The sequence below is a fragment of the Aedes aegypti genome, chromosome 2 (assembly GCF_002204515.2).
Source record: "Aedes aegypti strain LVP_AGWG chromosome 2, AaegL5.0 Primary Assembly, whole genome shotgun sequence".
NCBI lineage: Eukaryota > Metazoa > Arthropoda > Insecta > Diptera > Culicidae > Aedes > Aedes aegypti.
In genome coordinates, this window is record NC_035108.1 from 381,922,592 (window position 1) to 381,949,589 (window position 26,998).

Below are 26,998 nucleotides of genomic sequence, written 5' to 3' on the forward strand. Positions count from 1 at the left end.
GCACTATGTACACTCCAAAGAACAAACATATCATGCGTAATTGTAACTTATTTATCATACGTGGACCAATTAGTTTTACTTTACATAAGGTCAAGCAGCGTATTTTATTTAGGTTTCACGAGAAGTATACAGAAAAAAAGTTTATTTTTCACATTAGCCCATATCACATGTTACGCCAGAATCCAGTTTTCCAAATGCCCCATTCCCATTCACTTTGGCACTACCTCTAAAAGCACACACAGTGATCGCGCAACATTTTTTTCCATACTTTTTTGGGTGATCTAATTTTTAGCCCATAACGGTACTTTGGCCACATCAAACACTTTACCTACCTATGCAAGAACACTGGGCGCGCACTTCAAGCGTAAAATTGAACCCGAAATTAACGAATTTTTGCACTTTGGAAGCAATTTCTCGGACGCGACCTGAACAGAACCAACCGAACCGTACGACAGCTTACAGAGAGATTGTTCGAACGAATCAGCCAGCGATGTTATGTCGTGGTGATGCTTTCGAATACACATTCCTTTCTGCATCACGGTGCGGCCATAGTAACGCGTCCGCGTCCGCGAACGCGATGCGATCAAAGGATTTCCTATTGTTGATATTCTGCTTTGCGGGCTCGCACACGCGCACGCATCGCTCGACGCGTTTACTATGGCAGCGCCCTCAGTCGGGCTAGCAGCGGCAGCACACGGTTACGACGATTCCCCTCGCCAACCATTCATAATCCTTCACATACATTGACAAACCAACAGTTGGCTTGGTGCTAAACAGACATCCAGAGAGTGAGAGAGAGCTTTTCTTGCTTATGTGTGTGCGTGCAACAACTGGACACATCACGAAGTTTTGACAGAACGTATTTACACAGCAACGCGATTCTACTCAAATCGGAGTTTTTTCAACGCAATTTTATGTTGATGTAAAGTAGGGTAAGTGTATTAGTTATGGCCATAGTGGTTCTCTATTTAGCCATATGTAAAATTTTGATAACTTTCACATTTTAAATCTTTTTGAATGTTTGAACATAAAAATATATCTATATCTATGGGTTCAATTCCCGCCTCAGAGCGAAAAACTTTTCATGAGGAATGTTTTCCGATTGTGCTACTAAACGTTGCATGCTAGCAAAGACAAATTCTGTGCACTTTTTTCAAAACGGCGAAATTGACATCGATGACAAAATGAGAAATCGTTGATTGAAATTTCCGCACAAGAAATCAATTCTTTATTTCTTATCCATACTATTTTCAATACGCATTTATTTTAATCATATTGATCATCAATTGACCTTTCATTTCAACAATAATCACATTAAACTACCATCATTTTGCCACACTAATTGAAGAAAAATATCGCCCAGCCCTTTTCGAAACATCGCTCTAATTGCGCCCTTCAGAATATTCGTCCTTCGTCAAATCATAATCCTGGTTGCGCCCAATGGCTGCGTCCAATTGGAAAATCATCTGTCAGTTTCGCCAGTTTGTTTATCCTTTTTGTTTTCTCCCACACCAATTACGCCGTTTTGCATCGAGCATAAAATTATGTTTCGAACGTTTTTATGTATTTTTTCCCGCGAACAATGTAGCTTCTTTCCGCGTGTGAGTGCAAAATAGTGAATTGTTGAGAATTGGAAGCAACAAAATAAAATTTCGCTACATGGAGGAGGCGAAAATATGACCGGGAAGCAGGTGAACCCGTGAATGCTTCTCAAACATAGGTGGCAAAAAGTGATTTAGTGGCCAATTGATAGACGGGATGCTGCAAACAGCAGCTCCGAGGAACAGAAGGGACATCAATTGGTAAGTCTAAAAAATATATCTTAAAATTATACGTGTACCTGTACATAAAAAGCATATAAAGACTAGAAGCCCAACAATCCATACAGGTTTCAGATTAGCCCTTTTGCCACCATTTATTTGGTACGGGAAAATGGGCCAAATTACACGCTGACATTAAACAACTCAAATTTTAAATACGCCGTTTTGTTTTTTATGTTTTATTCAAAGTAGAATTGAATTAAATCAAAATTTCATGACATTTCCAATAACATCGATGCCAACTGGCACCAATCCCGCTTTAAACATGATTTTGTATATTTTGTCAATTTCGCCCTTATGAAAAAAGTGCACAGAATTAAAGACCCCCATGTCCCTTGCAGTTGCCCAAAATTTTATGGCTCATAAGGTAATCTAGAATGCCGTTCAAAGTGTACTGCGATCTGTCAAACTTGGGTACCTTTTGCACTACCGAGGGACCAAATGCAGTACTAGAAGTGGTACCCAATCTGAGCCCGAGTGGGACGGACCTGATGCTAGTCAGTTGTCTAGTGTGGTGCTTCCTTCAAGGGGTAAATAGCTCACTTGAAGCAACGTGTAGTGTCTTACTTGAAAACAGCGTGCACAGTAAAAGTCTCGCTTAATCTGGGATAACGCCCTAAGAGCCATTGGTAACCGGGTGTGTAGTTTGGTGTTTTTGAGCAAATGAATGAATGAGCATCCAAACCAACATCACTGGCACGTAGAGAATGATCCTTTCTTCATAACAGCGTTGTTAAATTACGTGTAAATCCATTAAAATACTCAAAAACAACGAGCTACGCACATGGTTACCAATGGCTTTCAGGGCGAGATCAGAAATTATGCGAGAAGTCAATTCATTATGTCTAAAAGCCATTGGTAACTAAGTGTGTAGCTCCTTGTTTCTAAGCAAATGAATGGACCAGAATGAAAACTATCACCATTGGGAGATAGAAGAGGGACTTCACTTCATCATATAGGCCAGGGGATCACGTTGGTAATGTCTCCCTAACGCTGCCCGCGGCTCCGACATCGAGGTATGCAAAATAGTCCATTCAGCAGACTCAACATAAAACATACAGTGCGAGTGAATTTATAGCAGCGAAAAAGTAGATTTTGTATGAAAATTGACAGGAAAATGAATGACAAGTTCATCCACTTCTCCTGGCCTATATAGCATAGGATGAACTTGTCATTCATTTTCCTGTCAATTTTCATACAAAATCTACTTTTTCTCTGCTATAAATTCACTCTGGGTGAACCACTTCCCCTGGCCTATGGACCAATGCAAGAGTTCACTAATTTGACGTTTGAGCGGTTCCAAGCTCACTCGTTTCCACGGTCACGTAAATAACACGGCACCGCTGAAACGTCAACAGGTGAACTCTGCATTGGTCCATTGTTGATTAACGTGTAAATCCATTCGTTTGCACGGTTACAACAATAGAGATAGAAAACTATAGAGGACGAATGTCGCTGCTGTTCCCTTTGTTCTCGCTCAGAAACATGTCGGGTACATAAGTGTCAAACTGCATACTAGACCTATTCATATTTTCAAGAATGTCGGGAAATCAACCAGTCAACCAATATTTAGATTTTTCATGTTAAAATGAACTTCTGGTCAAAATTTCAATCAATTTGGAGAAAAATTAGGTGTGCTTCAAATCAATTATGTATTTTCAGGATAATTTCAAGCTATAAAAAATCATGACTACCGAACGGAACACCAAAAATTATTGAAAATACCTCTACACAGTAGGTAATTCAATTCTACGAACTTTTGTTGAACATGATTTTACGATTGGAGCAAGTTTTAACATAGTTTGGTTGAGGTTTGTACTTCGAGGTTCTTGAAAATCACTATTTTTAGGAAGTGTTCTCTCTAAAAAACATACCTGTATGAAAATTTAGGATTTTTATCTTCCAGAACATGATGACTACACATATCTATAACTCAATCCCGTTGAAAGTTACAAGTTATCTTACGAAAATAAATTGTAAAAATAGTAACTTAGGAAGCACATATGTGAATCCGCTGTGGGGGAGCAAAGAGCATCATCGTGAGCTTTGTGGAATGTAAAAAATGAACACGTTAGCACTGCTTTTTCTCAGTCGATGATGATGATTGTTTTCAAATCGTTCTGAATCGTCAATGAAATGCGATCAAAACAATCATCAATCGGAAAGAAAAAGCAATGCTAACTTGTTCAATTCATTCATTCGTCGGTACATGTGTCATGCGTGATTTAACTATCATCAGGTTGCGATGCAGTGCTCGATCTTTGGGCATTTTTTGTAATTTATTGCCTTAGGTAACATGTAACCTGTTGATGGTTAATGAATTCATAGCTTTGCAATGTTCTATTCCCGTTGACTATGGTCTGAAAAAATAATGTCAATGTGTGTTTTTTGTACCATATATATTAATAAAACTGTGATTTCAGGATACTGCGGAGAACAAATCTCGATCAAACAATGTTAAAACTCAATTTGATCTTATTAGCGTGTTCGACAAACTTTAACAGAATAGAATTAGCTTTCAAGTAGTGGTAATAGCAAGTGGTTTTGATTTTCCAAATGCTAGTTATGATTTTTCAAACCTTGATATAAGCTCAAAAACACATTTTCAACTTGAAGCATATTGAAATCTTTATCAAATGAGCTGAAAATTTGACCACACATTGTTCTTAGCATGATAATTCGGAATACTGCTTGACCGGTAGATTTCCAGACATTTTTTCAAATATGAACAGGTCTACTGCATACTTTCTCGTGTTGACATTTATAGCCCCGCCTATCTCCGCCAGCAAAAGATGTTCCGACAGCGACGCCAGCGACATTCTTCCTCAGTTTATAGGCCAGGGGAAGTGGTTCACCCAGCGTGAATTTATAGCAGAGAAAAAGTAGATTTTGTATGAAAATTGACAGGAAAATGAATGACAAGTTCATCCACTTCTCCTGGCCTATTACCTCTATTGTTACAACAAGATTCAAACTTGGTTACCAATGGATTTTATGGCGAGATCGCAAAGTAATGCGAGAGATGGAGTTATTTATCGTGAAGAGATGTCCAAAACATAATAGAGTTTTCGGTTATGTGGGATAGTGTACTGATGGTACAGATAGCTTAGGTTAAGGTGAAGATGCATCGAAGCCAAACCTCGAATTTTCAAGAGCACAAATCTAGAGAACCTGACAACTGTTGGTGCTGAAAATCTAATCGATTGGTCACCACCAGCGAGTGACCAGTGAGTAGCATTTTCAGCACAAACGGTTATCTGGTTCTCTACACACTTAATTTATTTCGCCGAGGCTGGCAAAAATAATTGCCGAGAACCCAACAGCTGAGATTTCGGCAAAAATCTCGGTAAAAGTTCAAAGTGCCGATTGAACTGTAATATGTTGAATCAACCTAGCTTTAAAAATTTGACGAAAATATCGGCAATCATTTGCTGAAAATCTCGGCACACCACTTCCGAAATTCAGTAAATGGTAATTTTTTTCGATTGGAAGAAGAATAAGAAGAAGAAAAATACACACAAATTTCAATTATCAAAACAAATTTATTAAAATTATATATATATAATTGTGTTACAAAATACCACCACAAAAAACATCTAAATTTTCACAAAATTTGTGAAATTTCATGCTTTTGTATTTGAAGCAAATGCTAGCAGCACAACCACTTTCTCTGTACTTCCATTGTTCAAGTAGTTCCCGGGGAATATTCCAAAAAGTGTAATAAAAATAGCGTTAACTGAGCTGACTCGTCTGAATGAATCATTTATTGGCACAAATGTATGCCATAATACAATAAGTTATGTGAATACTTACATGTAGGCCTTTTTCCACGAACGTTTTAAAACATTTCGAGCACATGTTGTTTTTTGCAGCTCTGATTTTTCGGTGTTGACAGATGTACTTTGCCGAAATTCAGTAAAAATATTTGTTTGCTGATTGTTTTCGTAAAATGTATTACCGACCCTCAGTTATCTATGTAATCTACCGATTTTCGTCAATTTGCATCTGTCAATATCGCTCATCTGTCAAAATTGAACGAGATTTCAGTAAAAATATGTTTTACCGGCTGAATTCGTCATTTAAGTTTACCGAAATGAAATTCTACGATTAAGTGTGTAGATTTGTGCTCTTGAAAATTCAATGTTTGGCTTCGATGCATCTTCACGTTAAGGGATCATTCAAATATTACGTAACGCATCAGGGGGAGGGAGGGGGTCTTGCATAGTGTTACGATCCATACAAAAATTTAAAATTTTCCATACAAAAATTGTTACGTGGGGGAGGGAGGAGGTCTAAAATTGTTAAATTTTGCGTTACGTAATATTTGAATGAACCCTAATGTCTTTGTTAATGCTTCTATAAACTGTTTGTTTAGAAGAGCTTGATTTTGTAGCGAATCGTATACTCAATGTTGTGAAACTTTGTTTAAGCGTGTGGGATCGACGAATCAACATGAAGTCTATTTTAGTACAAAAAGTAAAATTAGTTTGAAAGCTTTTAGTGCAGATGCATCGCAAAAGCTCTCAAAATTATGTCACATTTGCGACTGTCACATTTTGCACCTTCGCAAAGGTCGATGCGCTCGCGAGCTTCGTAAATAATTATTCTCTCCGAAGTCTCATCAGAAGTGCCATTCAAAAGTGGTGTGATTGTAAAAGTTTCGATCAATGAAGAAAAATAGTAAACAATAGTTTGTTCTGTGCGTAAAATTTCATAATAATAATACGTATTTATTAGGGAACTACACGTAACTTTAATAGCTCTTTCTATTTTGTCAATTCTAGTACCAAGAATTCCGTGGCCATGACAGACGATATCATCTATCTGGTCCTTTTAGGATCATGCATCGGGTTTGGACAATTCTATCGCAAAATACAGAATCACGATGAGAAAAAATGGATTGGAACTGCATTCGGGCTGCTCGTGGTGGTCATGGCATCTGGTCTACACTCGGTGCATATGTTGTTCTCTTATCTGGTGTCAGCCCTTATCATCATTTACTTTAATCGCAAGTGGGTGCTCACGTTAACTGAATGTAATGAAGTTTGAAGCCTAACCATTTTTATTCCTGTATTTCTAGAAAATGTCACCTAATCACCTTCGGTTTCATGTTCGGATACTTGTTCTTCTTCCGTTCGGTTACGTACTTGGGCTTCCAGGCACCTCCCGGCCACAGCAACATGATTCAAATGATACTCACATTGAAGTTGGTCGGATTGGCCTTCGAAGTCAATGCAGCCCACCTGAAGTCGATTGGCATTGGTCAAGCAAAGAAGAACGATGGTCAGGGAGGGGAAACCAAGGAAATGGAAGCATTGACCGAGAACGAAAAAGCCCTTCTGAAGCTAGATATGCTGGAAGTTTTCCACTACAGTTTTAATTACGTCGGGGTTCTTACTGGACCATACTTTACGTACAAGACGTATCGTGACGCAATATATCTACCATTCAGTGCTAAGGCTAACTGCATCGAGAGCACGTTGGAAAAGCTTAAAGTGATTCCGTTGTATGCGGGGTTGTTCCTGTTGGTATCCTATATTTGGCCCTTGAATGTAAGTTTTTGAGTGCGTACACACCTGTTTTAAAACTTGGAGTCACTTCCTAAAAGCATTGCAATTTCATCAACATTTCTTTCAAAAATAGCTCCCAATTTCTGCAGGCATCCCTACAAAGGTTATTCGAAGTATTCCTCAGAAAAATTCGTCACAAATTCCCTCAGAAATAAATGCTTTGGATTCCTGTAGATTATCTATAAAATGTGAACATGACCCAAATTCAAAAATTGTATACAACAATTTGTTGCAAAGATTATTTAGTAAACTCCACGGGTCCACGAACAGTAATCTTACAGCGATGATTACCAAGGATGAGAAACAGTGCTCTAAGAATTCCATTAATGATACATTTTTCTTAACAGATTATTGTAAAAGGCAAATAATTATAAAAATCTTTGGAATAATTTATTTACGTATCCCTGCCTAAGGCAAAGCTCAGAGATGTTCTCAATCAAATTCCAATGGATGGAATTATAAAAGATTTATTAGAAGAGTTCTTTGAGGAGTTTTTATAGGTTCCACTGAACAAACTTGATTTGTCGCTGGTAAATTTCATCAAGGATTTCCATAGAAAATGTTTAAAAATTTTCCTTTAAGATACCTTTGAAGGACTTCATGGACTCATTAAAGCTAAATCTCTTGAAGGTTATCGAGATTAGTTCCTAAAAATAAACATCCTGATGGATTCCTGAAGATATCAAAAGATAAGTAAATGGCCGAATTTTATAAGTAACTAAAGAAAAAGATTCTAGAAGTGATTCTTTAAAAAATATAATTTCCAAAGCTTAGTTATGGGTGTAATTTCCGATCAAGTTCGAGAGGGAATACTTGAAGAAATTTCCTAAAAATATGTAGAAGAAATAACGAAGGTTGCATCTCAGGCTAATACTTTGCGGAATGCATTTAAAAAAAGTTATGTCTGGTTAAATGGTGCCTGAAGGAAGTTTCTTCAAGGAACTCGATAGAGAAATTCAAGCTATTTCTGTAATAAATTAATAGAATGGTCATTAAAAAAAACTCCATGAAGAATCAAAAAAAAAAAAAATATAGTGTAAAATAAAGAGGAATCGAAGAAGGAATTCCTGACGAATTTGTGAAGTTATTCCATATCGGATTCCTTGACGAATTCTTCGAAGAATTTTAGGATGAGTTTATTTAAGGTGAAGTGGCATCGAAGCCTTTAAAGCTGAAAACCTAATCGTTTGGTCATCACCAGCGTGTGACCAATCGATTAAGTTTTCAGCTCAAACTGCTGTCTGGTTATCTAGATTTGTGCTCTTGAAAATTTAAGACAATTATTTGACTTATGTTTGGCAAAAACTTTTTGATTTTCATAACAGATTTTTGGCAGATTCTTCGCGAAATATATTGCGGACCTTTGATAAAACCAAATAATACAAAATAGTAGAAAATCAGTTGATTTTTATTTTTGCAACGGCCATGTATCCTTCAAATGAGTACTTAAGTTTGAATACCGAACGCTTGTTGACAGATATATGGGTTTATTCTACGACTGGCGTGAGGTGACAATTGTCGGTGTCGTATAATAGCGAGGTGACAATTGTCGACTCGAGTGAAGTGACTCGCTGGAGAGTCACTTCACTCGAGTCGACAATTGTCACCTCGCTATACGACCCCGACAATTGTCACTTCACGCCAGTCGTTGAATAAACCCAATAATTAAAAAATTGCCATAATTTCTAGGGAATGACCAGTAACTTCTAATCTGAAATTTATCTCGAATACCTGAAAAAAGTATACAAGGTACCTATAATTCTTCTCAAATACTTTCAGTATGCCACATCTACCGAATTCTACGAAGAGCGATCGTTCGTTTACCGTTTGATGTACGTGTGGCCGACATTTTTCATTTTTCGAATGCGAATTTACACGGGGATTATGCTGAGTGAGTGTGTTTGCACAATGGCCGGATTAGGTGCCTACCCTAAGGCGTGTGGAAATAAGAGTGGACATGGTCCAAGCCTGGATTGTTCTTCAATGATAAGGTTTGTTTTTGGATTGTATAAAATGTAATTCAATTATAACACACACATTCATTCTTCTAGCAACGCTGATGATCACGAGTATGACTTCGAAACTGTTCGCAATATAGACGTAATTAACACGGAGAAATGTTGGACATTCCGAGAGGCCATGAAATATTGGAACATGTGTGTGCAGTACTGGATGGCAATGTACGTGTACAAGCGATTCCCTAGCAAAAAGTACCGAACCATGGCAACACTGGCCGTATCTGCCATATGGCATGGAGCCTACGCCGGATACTATTTCTGCATCTGTGCTGCTCCATTCTACCTTCCCATCGAAGATCTGTACGTGAAACTGTTCATCAAAGATGCCACCGGAACGAAACGACAGGTGTTGAATGTAATTTGTTGGATTTCGAAATTTTTCGCTTTTTCTTACATGGGAATCGCATTCCTGTTGCTAACTATCGAAAAAATTTGGTTCTACTACGGCTCGGTGTATCACATTGCGTACATAATGTGGGCTGTGATGTACGGTGTTGGAGTTTTGATCGCCAAAGATCGAAAAGCTAAAGCCAAAAGAGCGGAAAGAGCCACTCAATCGAGTGGTGAGAAGTAGATTTGCTTTACATGACATAGAAAATTGAAACCAAATGATATCCGCTGCTGGTTCAAGCTGTTTGACAGTTTTATCAAGCTTTTCTTCATTATCTAGTAAGATTCTCGAAATAATATTTCACAGAACTAGCGGAAAGCAAAATTGCGGTTAGCGTCCGATAAAGTACTTCGAATAATTATAATAAAACAAACTAGAGATTTTGTTTAAAAATTGCTTTATTAACCATCTATTAAATAGAAAAAGTAGACGAAATTTAGGCAATAAACTTTTCTTGCGTCAAATCTAATTCTATAAGCAGTTTCTTCGAAAAACATAGAATGACCTATGTATCAAATTGGCTCTAGTATACCCTCCAGACTTGAGCTTTAGGTTAACCACTCTTAAGAGAACATCCCTCTGAAAGTTTCAACTCAGTCAATTGCTTCACGAGCTGACTCATCCATTTAAAAGTATAGAAGGGATATACGCTTTCAACTGCGACAGAGATTCGACAATATATATCTCATTTTAGTAAGGAACCAACCCCTGATTGGTCCGAAAACCAGAGTTGCCAGGATGTAGTTGACTGCAGTTTTTAAATAGTCCAATCTTCGTTGAAAAGTTCCACAAAAAGTTGATGGGATAACTGGGATCTTCGGTCATACCATGTTTAATTTCTCTGTGGTTTAATGACGCGGAATCACTAACTTTTAAAATTTAAGTTTTGACTAATACGCGTATTTTGACCTCAACTGTGAGACCGGTTTAAGTGTCATGTACTAGACTTGATTTGAGAAAAAAATCCTGGTGAGGGCCCATTCACATACAGTCGACTCTCCATAACTCGATATTCAAGGGACCGTCGACTTATAGAATTATCGAGTTATAGAATGTACCGAAACAAAAAATCACAAAATCGAAGGAACAAATTTGTGTATTTCTAATACGTTAATGATCACCTCTGTAACAATGTAATATTAGTTTGTTGATTGAGCTTTACAAACTACAGTCGACTCTCCACATCTCGATGTTCTACATCTCGATATCTCTCCCTATGTCGATGATTGCTTCGGTCCCTTCGTTCTGCATATATTTTCACTCTCTCTATCTCGATATCCTCCTTATCTCTATATCTCCCTATCTCGATGTGATTGTCGTTCCCGATTTTCTCTCTGTATGTCGATATCATCAAAGGTTACTAGACCAAATTTTAGGGATTCAAAACAATTTGCGAAGACAAAATGACATCTGTTTGTTGTTGATTTTCCTGGTAACGGAGTGATTTTCAATCTAGTATTCTATAAAAATTTGTTTTGTGTCTCGATCACTTCCTATCTCGATGGTTCCTTCGATATCGAGATGTGGAGAGGCGACTGTATTCGATTTTTTTTAGAAATGCTCGAAAAATCATTATTTTGACTGACAATATTTTATATTTATTTTCACGTTTTTCAACTTTCATTACAACTTGCAAGCATTTTTTGATCTCCAAACAAGAATTAGACCGCGTTTCTCCAAATAAAAAAGATTTCAAAATAGATATCGAGTTATGGAGAGAAATTTCTCTCTCACGTGACATCGTCTAGTGGAGATATCGAGTTATCGAAATATCGACTTAGAGAGAGCACGATGTATGGAAATTTGAAGGAACCAAAAAATCCATCGAGTTATAGAGTATATCGAGTTATAGAACATCGAGTTGTGGAGAGTCGACTGTATTTCATAACGCTGAAGGGGTGAGTGGGTGTCTTCAAGATGTTACAGATCATATATGATATGTATACATGTATATGTATACAAAATTCGGAAAATATTCTTACAAACTGCGTTATGGAAATAATCAAATTTTGGGTGGGTGAAAATAGCCATTTTTGGTGTTATGAAATTTGTGAATAAACCCTAATACACAGACGGTCTGTATCTAATATATACCTAATATATCACGGGAATAATTTGTAGGAATCAAGTTGAAAAGCCACTTACTGATATTGCCTTGGTTTCTGTTGAAATAGGCGTCTGTATTAAGGTGAAGATGAATCGAAGCCAAACATTAAATTTTTAAGAGCACGGATCTGGAGAACCGAACGCCCGTTCAAGCTGAAAACTTAATCGATTGTTCCTTACCAGCTAGGGATCAATCGATTAAGTTTTCAGCCTGAACGGATGTTTGGTTCTCTAGATTCGTGCTCTTGAAAATTTGAGGTTTGGCTTCGATGCATCTTCACCTTAAAAGATACAAACTTTAGTGGAAGGAGGACGGAAAGGTATACACGCAAAATAATCCAAACGCCATGAACTAATCTACGATGACGTCACGCTACAACTTCCAGCTGGAAGAAAACCTCTACTGCGGGCCGTGTTTACAAAAAATGAACGATTTCGTTGTACATTCATCCACTTCGTGTTTATCCGGTGAACATTCGTTGTCCGGATGTCGGTCCGGATGTCATTTAATGTAAACATTGGCCGCATTTATAGCAGAAAAGAAAAAGAAAGTCGAGGATAAAAGAAAAACGTGGATAAGTCCATTGTTACGTGAAAACATACGTGTTTTTTTTTTCATCGCACTTTCCACGTAGCTCCTACGTGAATCATGGACCAATGCACGAGTTCATTTTTGACGTTTGAGCGGTGCCGTGTTTTTTATGTAGCCATGGCAACGAGTGAATTCGGCACCGCTCAAACGTCAAATTAGTGAACTCGTGCATCGGTCCATAGATAGCAAAGGATGAACGCATGAACTTTTGAACTTCGTCCATTCCACCGGCGGTACACGTAAGAGCTACGTGGATTTTCCGGTAGCCTTTACGAAGCTTTTCAATAGGATCTAGATGGTTTTGCATTAAATTTAACTGTAATAAAGACCAACCTTATTTCTAATAGGCTTTGGAAGAAAACTAATTCCCAATTGGAAATATAAACAAACCTAAAAGATTGTGATATTATTATATTCAATCTGAGCAATTTGAATCCTGTTTCCCAATTTTTGTGAGTTTGGTCTGTCTTGTTGTAGCCTTCGCGTGCTATAATTGATAGAGGTTATAAATCAGGTATAAAATATGAAGTAAAGATAAGTATGCTGTTCCGCTCAAGGAAAGTAAAAATTTCTGCTCAAAAAATGATCAAGAAATTTTCTACAGTGAGCTCCATTTGAATTGACATTTCTTTTCGACTGCGTACTGCGATCAAAGAAAAATGCATTTCTTGCAAAAAATTTCCTACGCATCCAGATAGGCGATTACTTTTCTGTTGAAGTGCATAATTCGCTTAATGCAGGGATTCTTCGATACTCAAAGCATATTTAGGCCTGATTCGCTGCTGACAAGTTATGTCTTGGCCTATCTTGATGCATGGAAAATTCCTGGAAGGAATCGATCTAGGAAGCACTTTTTTCTGATTGCAGTACGCAGTTGAAAAGAGATGTCAGTTCAAACGGGAGTCGCTGTAGAAAATTTCTGCAAGGAATCCTGTTCAGCAGCAAATCAGGCTTTACTTTGAAATCAATCATGCACAGGGTTTAAAATTCAGCAGCTTCTGAAGTTCTTCAAAAATCAAGCGGGCGCCATCTTAGGATTTGAGCTCAATACCGAATGTACGTACAATATGCAGATGTCAAAATAAACTTAGGCACCTACGCGAATTTCACGTAAGTGCGATAGGTAACCTCAGTAACAATTACCGAGTCAAGCCTGATTTGCTGCTCAAAAGGAATCGCTAAAGAAATTTCTCGCCGATTTCTTGCAGAAATTTTCTACAGTGACTCCTATTTGAAGTGACATTTCTTTTTAACTGCGTACTGCGATCAGAAAAAAAAACGCTTCCTTGATCGATTCCTTGCAGGAATTCCTCATGCATCAAGATAGGCCAAGAAATTAATTGGCAGCAGCGAATCACACTTCACTGTTTGGTGCTTATGAATGGCTTAGTGATCTTTATCTTGGTCAGGTGAAGTGGAGGTACAAAATAGAAATAATAGTAGTAGAACGCTAGTGGCGCTGTTGTCACAAAATTGATTTAACTAATTATTACCTTTAATTGTTATTTTTCATTAATTGATCGATCCCACGCAACAGAGAATGTTTTGTTTTGGCCTCTGACACTTTGAGCCCCGGTACTCACGCTGTCACATCGCAGCAAACTAGATGTTGGTCACACAAACAGCAGCGACATTAGCATTCTTAGGTTAATGCTTCTACTAGGTACAATGAATTTGGAATGATCTACGTGATTTTTCACGTAGCAATGACGTTTGGATTATTTCGAGTGATAGTAAAGCCGTTGGTCCCGAGATGAACTAACCCAGGGCTAAAAATCGTAACAATCTCGTTAATAAATACTCATCCGATTTTTACTGTGCCCACGTTGTAGAGCTGTGCCGTGCAGTGAAAACGTCAAAATCGAGTTTCTGTCAGTTGCTGATTTTCTTTTCCCTTTCCTTTCGCGACCAAAATGATTGCTCGTTTGTGTGCAGCAGGATCTCGCGGAACGTGTTGAGTGTATGAATTTTTTCCTGGCATTTTTCTGTAATATTTTCGGTGAAAATCCATTCGAATCGCGGCTTGAAATGTTTGCAAAGTCTGGAAAAAGTATTGGTTCTTGAGCGTGCATAAAGGTAACGTTCCGAAAAGTGTTGGAACTGTGCAAATTTAGTGTTTTTATCTTTGCCAGTGGTAGGTGCTAGAAAGTGAAAATTTTCATTCGCAAACTGCGTGTGCGTGAGCGTGTGTATGTGTGCCCGTGTGCGTATGAGAGAGCTAGACATGAGACACATCAACCTTTTAGGGGATGTGTTTTATAAAAAGTGACGTTCCTTCAAATTGATTTTCACCTAATTTTAAATTTTGAAATGTAAAGATTCTTGAAAAATTTATTGCATGTTTAATTATTTCATTTTGTGACAGATTCCGTTCCTAAACAACACAACCTTTTCTGGAAGCAAATCGGTTGGCAAGGAAACCCTTTCGCTTCACCACACATCCGTTTACGAAAGATCTTACGCGACGTTTTCTCCCATCTCAGCAGCCCACTGGCAACGGTAGTCAAGTGGCAGCAGCAGCAGCTGAAAGCAGTGTCTGAAAGTGAAGGAAGCATCTCTGAGAAGCAAAAAGTGCGATGTGAAACAAAGCGAAGAAGCACAACAGAAAGAAGCGACAGACACAACACCAAACAGCCAGTGCAAAGTGAGAGCAAAGAGACGACGAAATGCTAAAAAATTTCACTTTCTATTTTTTTTTAACTTTTATTTTTTATGACATACTTGCGTGAACTATTCGAAGGTTGGTTCAAGCTCCGTATTTGGACAGGATTTATGATTCCTTCATTTTAATAATCTAGATATTGTGAAAATAACACGGGAAAGGACAATTTTCTGCTGCCAAAATTCAAACGTTACTAAAATCAATAGTGATCTGCAAGTGAAAGGTGCGCAATTTGGAAACTTCCCATGTGAAGACAGAGTATAGTTCCAGACGAAAGAAGCTGTAATATCGCAACTTAGGAAGTCAATGCGCAAAAATTCGGAGCTATGCATATGATCGGATCAAGTGTCAATGTGGTGCGGTGATGACGTAGGCGATATAAGCAGTCAGAATATTGTGTGCTAAATTCTACCCACCATCGTTCGGTTATAAGAAGCTACACCTAAGATGTTGAATTGTTGTGGGGAGAAACCTGTTTTAGGGGTCGAGTGAAGAAGAGATTTTTTTCTGTTGGCTTGCTGGGCTCCTGCTACCTACAAGAGCTGTACGCGTGACAAACCGTTGGCGAAATTCGTACCAACATTTTGGGGCGATCAAGTGACTCAACACAGGAAGTGGATTCGCAGCCGGACGAGGAACTACCACCAATGGCTTCAACGGAGCAGAAAAAGCCCAAGGAGAAGCAGGAAGACGGGGAGAAACGGGTCGGATGTGCACATTATAAACGACGTGCGAAATTTGTGGTAAGTGATTATTTGCTTTTTCTTTGTTTTGACACTCCGTTTTGAGTAAACTCCGTTACTTGTTATATACTCACACTTGACTAGACTAAATTACTAAGTTCGGCAACATTTTACTAGGTATTTGACTGCGCGGAAAACTTTAAAATTTAACATTTAATGGTGTGACGAAGGATGCCACTACTAAGATTATTTTCAAAGGGCTCCAAAAAGAATTTGCAAGTCTTCCTTAGCGCTGTGGTAACGTTGGCAGCTTTTATGAAAAATCTTACAGAGTGCAGTACTGGTAGCAGGTCTTGTTTTACGTCAGTCTCTTTTAATGCAAGTCTCCCAAATGTGTTTATTTTAAATGCACGGTGTCTAAAGTCCCTAGTTTATCCAAAATGGTCTCTAAAGCCTCTTTTTTTCATCCTGCATGCAGCTAATCGTAGTGAATAATTCTAGAGACTCCAGAGAAACTCTCATGTGCCTATTTCGCAGGTTCTTTAACCCTTCAGTCGTCGCGCGATTTGCCATCGTTAGAACGACCACGCTGATGCTGTGTACGATAAGCGAGGTTTTTTCACCACTGTTATGCAAAATACAACAGCACGACAACTGAAGTGGTAAGAACCTAGTTTTTTGTGGATTACCTTCAGGGACTCTTCCAAGGATCTCTCCAGGTATTTCTGTAGGTCTTCCTCCACCAATTCTCGAAGGAATTGTTTCAGCGATTTTTATAGGAATGTTTAGAAAAATGTTTCCATAATTTGCTCCAGGAATCCATTGATTAATTTCCACAAGAGTTACATGGGAAAATTTCCCAGAGACCCCGAGTTTTCCTCCAGAAATTTTTCAACTAACTAGAGCTGCCACTATAGGAGATCTTTATAAGAAAGGAGTGTTTTCGAGAATATCCACATAGGTTTATTCCAGAGTTTTTAAAGTAATTCGTATAGGGCTATTTCCAAGAAAGCTCAACATAATTAATAGTTTAATAGTTTATTAAAGAATACGTAAAACTTTTATATTTTATGCTTAGGTGAGGCCAAGGAGAAGCAAATGTTCAACTTTAGGAAATCTTGAACAATATCAAGTGAGATTAGCGTCTTAAGGCAATGTTTGTTACATTACAGAAATTGTTTTAAACTTTGCACTGTATGCTTCATCCGTGTCTCCAGCGGATGTTTGTTCCAGAGAAAGACTCCATGTACTAATACACTTCGTCTTAGTTGAGCTGAATTCGAATAGACCTTGCTGTAGGTGCTGCAGGATGTACTGTGGTAGTTTTTGGAGGTATTTCGAAGGTAGCACTTACTTACTTGATGGGCTACAATCCGCTACATTGAATCTACGCCGAATGAATAATTCTCCACTGGGCTCGGTCCTGAGCCAATCGCTTCAAGTCGCCCTGAACGTTAAGTGCCCTTAACCCTCTCTTTCCCATGGTAGCACAGGTGATCCACCGATTTTCAACGAACGCGGGCTAAACCGAATTGGTACGAATACCTCAATAATAATTGGAATAAATTTATACGCTCATTTGTCTTATCAAACATCGAAATAAGTGACCTAAGGGTCAAACTATTGAAAAAAATCAACTAACTACTGAAAAACAATCTTTTTTTTATTGTGGTTTTGAATAATACATATAGCTTACTTAAAATATTGAGAAAAACTGGGGGTCCAGATAGCCGTAGCGGTAAACGCGCAGCTATTCAGCAAGACCAAGCTGAGGGTCGTGGGTTCGAATCCCACCGGTCGAGGATCTTTTCGGGTTGGAAATTTTCTCGACTTCCCTGGGCATAGAGTATCTTCGTACCTGCCACACGATATACACATGCAAAAATGGTCATTGGCATAGTAAGCTCTCAGTTAATAACTGTGGAAGTGCTCATAAGAAAACACTAAGCTGAGAAGCAGGCTCTGTCCCAGTGGGGACGTAACGCCAGAAAGAAGAAGATATAGCTTACTTGGAACAACTTTTGTTCAAGCACTTTTTTAGAATCGCCATTTTGATAGTTAAATTGTCGAACAAAGCTGTGGGAAAGAAAGGGTTAAGTCCTCTTCAACTGCAAAAAGCCAACGTGTGCGCAGCCTACCACGAAGCCGACGGCCTCGTCCGGGTTTTATACTGAATATTATTTTTGCTTATCGTGTTTCCGGCATTCGTGTAAAACAGTGGTGCATATGTGCACCATACAAATTCCATCAAATTCAATGATTGCTAAACAAACTTGTGCATTTTTGATCATATATTAGCTCCAACAAAGAGTAAAACTATTGGAAAATATTTTTATTTCTACCTTGGGGATTAACTTTCTTTGTTAATCAGGCTTCGAAATCATTTAATATTTATCGATCGGTAAACCCATCCCATTTTTCGAAGAACAACATGTTAAATGTGTTGGCATCCCTAAAATAAGTCATTGTTGTGAAAGAGGAGATGTGTAATTATGAAGTAGCGTGAAAACAATTTAATTTTGTTCGTTATTTTTAAAGACACAAAGGTTGAAAGTTTTAGTGCTCTACAGACACCATGGGCGGGAAAGAGTTAATCTGTTTTCAGACGCGCTCGTGTTCTCTCCGTTTAACAATTGCTCGAAGTGTTCTTTCCATCTAGCAGCCACCAAGATTTTGTATGTCAGCAAGTTACCTTCACGGTCATTATTAGCACGGGAGACGACGCTGTTTTTCTCCGTACGCCATTGACAGTTTCGTAAAATCTCCGCATATCATTTTGTTCCATGCTGTTTTGCGCCTCAGTAATGATATCTTCTTCATACTGCTTTTTCTTTCTGCAGTGAATTCGTTTCCCGGCTGCTCTAGCTTCCTTGTACCGCTCTCTATTCTGCCGGGTACCAGACACTAACATCCGGCTTCTGGCAATATTCTTCTCATCCGTCACATTCTGGCACCCCTCATCAAACCAAGCATTTCTGGGTCGTCTCTGAGCAGTACAGGGTGACCAGCGAACCGGGAAATCGGGAAAACCGGGAAATATGCGGGAATTTCATATCACCGGGAGAAAACCGGGAAATATACGGGAATTTCAATTACTACCGGGAAAATCCTTCATATTGGTGTATGGCCGAGAAATACCTTGGCCATGTCCTTGCTGCTGGAAAAGAGGTTTGCTTGAGGATCTCAAGTATAATCAACTGATTTCATCAAAAAAAATTATTGATATCATAATCGTATATTAAGCAACTAAAATTAACATTAATCTTTAGATTTGAACTGGATATGAAATCAGTCGGGTAGGGAGCCGGTTCACATTCTTGGCACTTTTCATTTTTTTTTTGATTTTGAAAAGCTACTGAGCTCATATTCGGCCACAATATGCGTCGTATTGAACTACTTATTATTGCAAAGTTTCAGACAATTCGGCCGAGAAAAAAAATCCATGCCAAGTGACCAAGTAGTTATTTTCCCTACAATGTCCCATTCAGGATTTTTTTTTAAATTTCCAGTTAGTCAATTTCTTTGCTAGCGTTGTTCTTGTGTGAATATTGTAAGTGTTTGATTTGTCATTTGCTAGTGTTAAGGTGATTTAGTATTTTGTTTGTACGTTAAAACGACAGGAAATATTCGTAGTAGTTGTCTAGGTTTTTCCCCAGTAGCACTAGGCATACAACTAGGGCAGTAGTATTTCAAATTACCGTAACCATGCAGGCTACCACCCACCGAGCTCCCAAAACCCACCACCAGATGTCTGGTAGCATAACGTTCGGGCGGCCATGAGGGGTGGCGAAATGGGGGCCATCGTTGAAAATCCGAATGGTAAAGGGGAATGACCGACGACCTAGGTCAAGAACCTCACGGTCGAAAATAAATTACTGGTCGTTCTCTTGTCCGGATACAGCTGAAGAAGCTAGTCGTTAAGCTATAATTCAAAAAGTTAAGTGGAAAGCAGACAAAGAGTTGTGTAAGGAAGAAGATAGCGGAAAGTGGACACCAGGACCCCGCCGTTTTTGGTATAGAAACCATCACATTTCTATTACCGCCCTAAGACGTCCTAGAGCCCAATTCTGGGTACTTTCCGGTATCGTTATTAGCCGAAGACCGATCCGTCACCAAATCGGTAGCCTAGGACGCGTAGGAGGGTCCCAGCAAGTTGCAGCCGAAGTCCCCAAGCCAACCCGAGAAGAGCGTGGCCAGACGTGGCCGAAGGCCTATACTAGGTCGTGAAGAAGGAGTTTGGTGGTAGCTGCGAGAAGAAGGGGCCCCTAACAGGTCAGATTAGTCAGTAAGAAAGTGGGATGAAAGTGTAGAAAAGAAGTGGATAGAGAGAAGGTTGTAGCCCAAATAAAACTGCGTTTGTGAAGGAATAAAAGTAGGAGTTTTGACCAGTGAAGTGCTTGGGGTTTCCTATATTCTAGTGCGAAGATTCCCTGTCCGCGGTAAATTAAGGTAAGCGTGCCGACCCTGAGGCAGTTGAGTCGGGGAGTCTCTAAGACGCTTCCGATTGGCTGACCGATACTTACAATATTTTTCAGAAATAACCTGAATCGATTTTTTTAAGACTTGAAAAGTTATTGTAGTCATACATAAATATTGACATTTTATAACTCAGTATGGTGTACCGTACAAAAGTCATTAGAACTCATATAAAACAATATGTGCTCTGAAAAAGTTTGTAGATTTTAACATAATGTAGAAGTTTGCAGAGCATTTTTTGTCTGCTTTAGACTAGGTATGAATTGTTGAATTCTTGCTTCAATCATCGCCTTTGTTAATTTTTTTAATTTTTGAACCTACCAGAAAATATGAAAAATATGTTCTGAAGTACAATTTACTACTTAATAATACAAAAATAAGCCTACAGGCACTGAGCTATAACATCAGAATGGCAACAAGCCCCTTGAATTCAAACTTAGTCTGAAAAACGTTGTTATTAATCGCTTGAGGAACCACATGTTGAAAAGACTTTATTACAATCGGTTGTTTGAAAAATCGAAAAATGGCAAATGACCAATTCTACAGGTCAGATTTTACAGTTTTCAAATTATCTGTTTCGTTTTTTTTTTCAAAATAAGGATTTTTATCCATTATTTACGATTGGGAAAATTTTTAAAATCCCGGGAAATAACCGGGAGAAAACCGGGAATTTGAAATCAGAAATTCACTGGCCACCCTGGCAGTACCTATCACCTCTCGCGCTGCTGTGCTCATCGCACCGTGGATAGACTCCCACAGATTGTTGAGGTTGTCACCTACGTTGTATCCCCTTATCTGGTCATCAAGCTTCCGGCTGTACTCGTCTGCTACACACTTAGATTAAATTACTGGGGTCGGTAAAATTTTACTGGGTTTTGGAACTACCGAAAAAGTCAGTAAAATGAAAACTGTCGCCACGCTTAATTGAACAGCAAATTTCACCATGTTTTATTTTTGATCGATGTATGATATAAAAAGAAAGCTCTCTGCAAAATTTCAGTGAAAAGTCTCTGTTTTTCGATTTCTGACATATATTTTTTAGTTTACTGACTTTTTCGGTAGTTCATAAACCCACTTATTTTTACCGACCAGATTGAGTGTGTACACCTTCTGTTGATAAGCGCTGGATATTGAAACGCAACGGTCGCTGTGTTCTTGTGTTCGCCACGGTAGACAACCGTGCACGAATTTTACTAACAACGAGATAGTGATCAGAGTCGATGTTTGGACATCTGAAGGTCCTCACGTCGATACATCCGAGAAATGCCGGCCGCCCACCAAAACGTGGTCTATTTGATTGCAGAGCTCGCCATTTGGGTGCATCCAGGTGTGCGTTCGAATGGCTTTGCGTGCAAAGTAGGTGCTGCTGATGGCCATCCCTCTAGCTGCAGCGAAAGTTATTAGTCTTAGGCCGTTGTCATTGGTGGCGGAGTGAAGGCTCTCCGTACCAATTATTGGGCGTAAAAAATCTTCTCTTCCGACCTGAGCGTTGGCATCCCCGATAACAACTTTTACGTAATGTTTTGGGCACTCATAACAATCATAAAACGCATCCTTCGTGTCGTCGGGTTTATCGTTTGTCGGCGCATAGATGTTGATTAGACTGTAGTTGAAGAATTTTCCCCGTATCCTCAATACGCAGATTCGTTCATTTATCGGTTTCCACCTCATAACTCGCTTCATTGTTTCCCGATCACTATGAATCCGACACCATGCTCTGCCTTATCGCTGCCACTATGGTAGATGTTGTATTTGAAAGCTGTGTGGGCGACGGAATCCACCACCCTGAATTCACGTTCTCCAGTTCTAGGCCATCTTATTTCCTGAATAGCAGCCACGCTCACTCCAACCTTCTGCAATTCACGAGCCAAAAGGCTCACTCGTCCGGGTGCATTTAGCGTCCTGACATTCCAGGTACCGAGTTTCCAGAGTCATATTTCTTATTTCGCTGCCATAGATCATAGTCCTTATTTCGCTGCCAGATCGGTTGCCGAAAATATCGTTCGTTATTTCCCCTTTCTCCATTTTTCGTGGTAGGTAAGAAATTCAATATGCTACCTTACCAGGGTCGCAATACCTACATCACGTTGGTGGGGCTGCCACCTTAGGTATGGCTGACGTGATACAGCATTTCATACTCAGCCACTGATTGCCAGAACAGACGCTGTTTGAGCCGCACCTCCTTGGTGGACAGGTGCAACGGTGCTACTACCGAATGAGTGAGGTTCTGACGAGTTGCTACTGGGATGACTGACGCAAATCTCCGGAGTTCGCAGTGTATCAGTGCATCAAACAAACTATGGACGGTTCGTCTCTGTAGGTGTCGGCATAGGCCTTTATTCATTAGCTACTCTGGCCGGCGCCGTTATTGACATTACTAAGTTTGAATCCTCGAAATTGTACATTGAAGATGGTATGCTACTCCCAAGCTACTTCTGTTGGTTCACTGTGCAATTTTGATTATTCCTGTCAATCGCGGAGTAGCAAATACGAATTGTACGATTATCAATTCTTATGCTTATGCAATTTGGGTCCCACATCAATTGTGCAAAATTTCAGCTCGATTGGTGGAACTATAATTTAGCGCCGGCTGTTTTAAAATTGTATGGGTTTTACAATGAAAAAACTCACTTTTGCAATGAAAACAGCGATGATGTTACAATGATAAATGCTATTACAGTAGCGCTGCTATTTAGATATTATGAGTATCGAAAATGACCCAATGTAGTGAAACTAACTAACTGCTTAGGTGTAAAATCTGACCCGTTGTGACCCTGACTCGGGACAAGTTAAAAGCATGGTTAAATAAGCAGTGAGATAGTTTTTGTTCGAGTAAGGGGCCCCGCATAAGGTTAGATTAAGTTAAGAAAGTGGGAGTGAAGCTACCCCGCCAATAAATTGTTTAAAGGAGTTCTGCGGTTGACTAACTTAAGTACGAGAATTTCTTGACCGCAAGTTGTATTGGTGAGCGTGCCGACCCTGAGGTTTTAAGTCTGGGAGTTTCTGTGGTGCTCCCGATTGGCTTACCCGATAATTACACTTTCTCATTGAATACAGTCCTCGGCAAAATTCCTTCGAACCTAGACCAACTTGTTGCACCCACTAAATGGTAGAGTTGAGACAGATGTGACTATGACAGGATATGGTCGGTGTTCAGACAAACTGGACTGGATGATATTTTGGCGTTACACAGGTACGTTAAGGACTTCTAAATTCTGAATTTTCTGTTGCTATTTTGATACAGATGTATCATCAAACAAATAAGTTGCATTATTGCAGAAAATAATCCAAATATTTTAATATTTAGAATGCTTGTGGTACATTTACCTGATATCATTGAAAAAACACTTGGTCCGGTCTGTCTAAACACCGACCATATGGAAGTAGGAATTTTACGGGACAAATAGAATGAGATTATTCGGTATTTTAACAGTATAACTCAAAAGGATAGACTTAATTATTTTGAGAAGCAAAAATTTGGATAAAAATGTAGGACACATGTTCAGCACAGATGAAAGGGCTGCTTGGATGGACTGAAGGATTGACAGGATCCTTTTGGATTCTGCCTGGATGAATTCCATTTGATGGAACCATTTGATTTTTTATTTCCGTTCAATCCTATTTCACTCGTTCAGTAAAAACCACATACATACGTTTGTTTTACTTTTTAGACACCATGCTGCAATAAATTCTACATGTGCCGGTACTGTCATGATGAATACGAGACTCACTTCTTCAATCGTAAAACGGTAACAGAACTAGTCTGCACTGAGTGCGACACTAGGCAGCGAGTTCAGGCCGAATGTGAGAAATGTGGAGTGCGATTTGGACGGGTAAGTCGCCTTGTGATTCCAACACTAAAGAAAAGCGGCTTTTATTCAGAAAATTCCTTGTTTTTTTTGCTTTATCCAGTACACTTGCTTGGTGTGTAATCTATTCGATGACGAGGATCGAAATCAGTATCACTGCGATGGATGTGGTATTTGTCGAGTGGGAGGCAGGGGTCGATTTTTCCACTGTAAGGTGTGCAATATGTGTCTACCAATGCAGTTACAGGTCGATGGTCATAGGGTAAGCATTGAAATTTCACAATTTCCATGAAAATTTAACGTTTAATGATATGCGGTGTTTGTTTTTCAGTGTGTCGAAAACGTCTCACGATCAAATTGTCCTGTGTGTTTAGACGATATTCATACATCCCGCATTCCCTGCCACATTCCGGACTGTGGTCACTTACTACATCGTACGTGTTTCGAAGAATTGGTAAGATTTATTTTTCCGAATAAAAAAGCGTTTACTGACTGAAGACTTCTCTTTCTTCATTGCAGCTATCTTCGGGTCATTACGCTTGCCCAACATGTCAAACGTCGATGATGGACATGAATCAATTGTGGGAATATTTGGATGCGGAAGTGGCTGCAACACCTATGCCAAAGGAATATGAAAATTACATTGTGGATATTCTCTGCAAAGATTGTCATAAGGTAGGTGGATTAATCACACTTTCTTTATATTTTCGGTTTTATGTAAATGTATAATTCTGTTGCTAGGAATCAACGGTAAAATTCCACGTAGTCGGATTGAAATGCAGTCATTGTGGCGCTTACAATACGTGTCGAACTAAAACAAAAAGTGTAGACTCATCCGATAAATGCACAAGCAATAGTGAAGGTAAGTCGAAAAATTTAAAAGTTCACTGGAACAAGTATCATTTTATGCAATGTTTGTTTCAATTCAACAGTTCGGACAGTGAATGGAGAAGGCAGTGGCTCCAGTTTGGGGGTTGCAAGCAGTTCTTCCTCATCATCCTCTCTTTTGACCGTAACTACAACTGCCCCTAGTAGCTCTAGCAGTAGCAATAGCAATGGACATGCTACGGCACCTATATCTTCGGGCTCGGAAATGGCGTCAACATCAGCGGCTTTCAGTCAAACGCCAGCATCTAGTTTACCGTCTACTGCTGCCAGTAGCAATTCCAGCAATGAACAACCTCCATGCAACAACAACAGTAATGGGAGCAGCGATAGTAATAATCAAAAAGCTTAAAACGTTGCTGGTCAAATAATCATCGCTTCATCTCTGGCTACTTTCTACTACTACCCTTCCGGAGCTGGCGAAGCTTGGACGCTAGTTTCGTTCTGTTCTGCACTAGACAATTATTTTATATTTTATAGATGATATTGCTGTCTTGTACGTTATGAATTCCATGCATTGGGTGTTTCGATTCCAGCTAATGTATGGATCAGAATATTGGGCAATTTCACCGCGCATATGTTCGAGTGTAATTAGCAGACAATTTTGTTGAAAAGTTTAGACATGTTTAATTTAACCATTTTGGTCGTTATTGAGCCAACCAAAAAAATTGATTTGAGGTACTAGATTTTTATTTTCATAGTCGTGTAATCGATATCGTTAACAAAATCTTGCACTTTTATGGGTTTCTCTTAAATCTACGGTTGTGGCGCCTAGATCGTGCTAAATTAAATTTCAACATTTGTTGTATATTGTGTATTTTACAATATATTAGAAATCGCGTTTGCAAGGGTTTGTTTTCAAAATCGTTGACGAATTGTAAAAAATAGGATTGTATTTTCAAGGCATGCTTTGAATAGGGCTTCTAGTGTTTCATATTTTAAATGTATGATGGACTAGCATTGTATGTGTGGCTATATATTTATACAACGATGATTGTGGGTGTTTTTATATTTATATTTTTGTATATTTCCTAAAGAATACAGATTTATTTTATATTTGATCGTAGCACACTGTTTTATTTTTTTTATAGCAATTATTCAAAGAACTTGATGAGCCTAATTTCCAATAATCAATCGCTACCAATAATTATTCCCATAAAATGCATTAAACATTGTGTTCGATACTTTCTTTTAGAGTCGCTTTAAGTCTCCATTATATGTGATAAAGTATTTTTATGACGTGTAATATTATCAACGGAACCCTCCGGACTCCATGTAGTATAGCAGTAGTAATAACAAGTGATAGAACCTTTTTAGCGTAGAAATACAAATTTCTTACAGCCGTATGGGCAGCAACTACACGAGTCTCGAAATACAGCTAAAATGTTTTCACAAGAGAAAACACAAGTGAAAGCATCTTCTAAGCGTAGTAATACAAATTTCTCATAGCCGTACGAGCCGCAATTACATGAGTCTCGAAATATCACTAAACCGTTTTTGAATATTCACATTTAAAACAGACTAAACTATCCACATCACAGCGCAAATAAGCATCACCGACGAAAATATTTCAAAATGTAGGAGCAGGATTTTCAGAAATTTTGTATCAGCGGCCGATTTCTAAATCAAAAGAAAATAACTAATGCAGTGCAGTCGTGCATAGTTAGGTATGGTAATTTAAAAGTAGGAAATCTGCTTAGTATTGCGAACCGAAGAAAAATCCAAATTGAAACAAGCGACACAAGATTTTTAACGGATATAATTTATCATTTAGAATTCCAAACCTAAGCGATCGTGTAGATTCTTGAAGGAATCGTCTGCAAATGATAGACTAATAAGAAAAACATACTGACGTACGGTCAGACTCTGTAAGCTGCTACAGTTATTTATAGGAATAGTAGCAAATTTATGTTGTGACATCACAATGGAAATAATCATCAACAAGTATGATATTCTCCAATAAAAGCGTTATGTGAATTACCCTGA

The 26,998-nt window shown here is 38.8% G+C and overlaps 3 protein-coding genes across 13 annotated transcripts in view; 2 read left to right on the forward strand and 1 right to left on the reverse strand.

Annotated features, from left to right (window-relative positions):
• The window catches only part of LOC5566803 (rap guanine nucleotide exchange factor 2), a 64,856-nt gene extending 64,329 nt beyond the window's left edge, over positions 1-527 (reverse strand). For 4 of the 6 annotated variants that reach the window (XM_021846867.1, XM_021846866.1, XM_021846865.1 and 1 more), the window contains exon 1: positions 333-527. The gene's annotated coding sequence lies outside the window, so the exon portion shown is untranslated. The remainder of the gene's footprint in view (positions 1-332) is intronic. The other 2 variants (XM_021846871.1, XM_021846873.1) reach the window with 1 other exon arrangement.
• A 5,826-nt stretch (positions 528-6,353) lies between these two features.
• Positions 6,354-10,268, forward strand: LOC5566805 (lysophospholipid acyltransferase 7). Of its 2 annotated transcripts, none has more exons than XM_021846874.1 (5): positions 6,354-6,519; positions 6,605-6,832; positions 6,901-7,372; positions 9,170-9,381; positions 9,442-10,268. In XM_021846874.1, exons 2-5 carry the CDS (start codon positions 6,624-6,626, stop codon positions 9,980-9,982), a joined length of 1,434 nt encoding a protein of 477 aa, XP_021702566.1. In that variant the 5' UTR covers positions 6,354-6,519; positions 6,605-6,623; the 3' UTR covers positions 9,983-10,268. The 2 variants fall into 2 exon arrangements, with proteins under 2 accessions (XP_021702566.1, XP_021702567.1); XM_021846875.1 differs by having other exon boundaries at positions 6,377-6,519; positions 6,581-6,832.
• A 4,114-nt stretch (positions 10,269-14,382) lies between these two features.
• LOC5566806 (RING finger and CHY zinc finger domain-containing protein 1) lies at positions 14,383-26,998 on the forward strand. 5 transcript variants are annotated; one of them, XM_021846878.1, is made up of 9 exons: positions 14,408-14,631; positions 14,863-15,141; positions 15,238-15,902; positions 23,990-24,151; positions 24,231-24,389; positions 24,459-24,581; positions 24,647-24,802; positions 24,869-24,989; positions 25,060-26,998. In XM_021846878.1, exons 3-9 carry the CDS (start codon positions 15,807-15,809, stop codon positions 25,362-25,364), a joined length of 1,122 nt encoding a protein of 373 aa, XP_021702570.1. In that variant the 5' UTR covers positions 14,408-14,631; positions 14,863-15,141; positions 15,238-15,806; the 3' UTR covers positions 25,365-26,998. The 5 variants fall into 5 exon arrangements, with proteins under 5 accessions (XP_021702569.1, XP_021702570.1, XP_021702571.1 ...); XM_021846879.1 differs by having other exon boundaries at positions 15,296-15,902; XM_021846877.1 differs by having other exon boundaries at positions 14,383-14,457; positions 14,863-15,902; positions 25,060-26,837.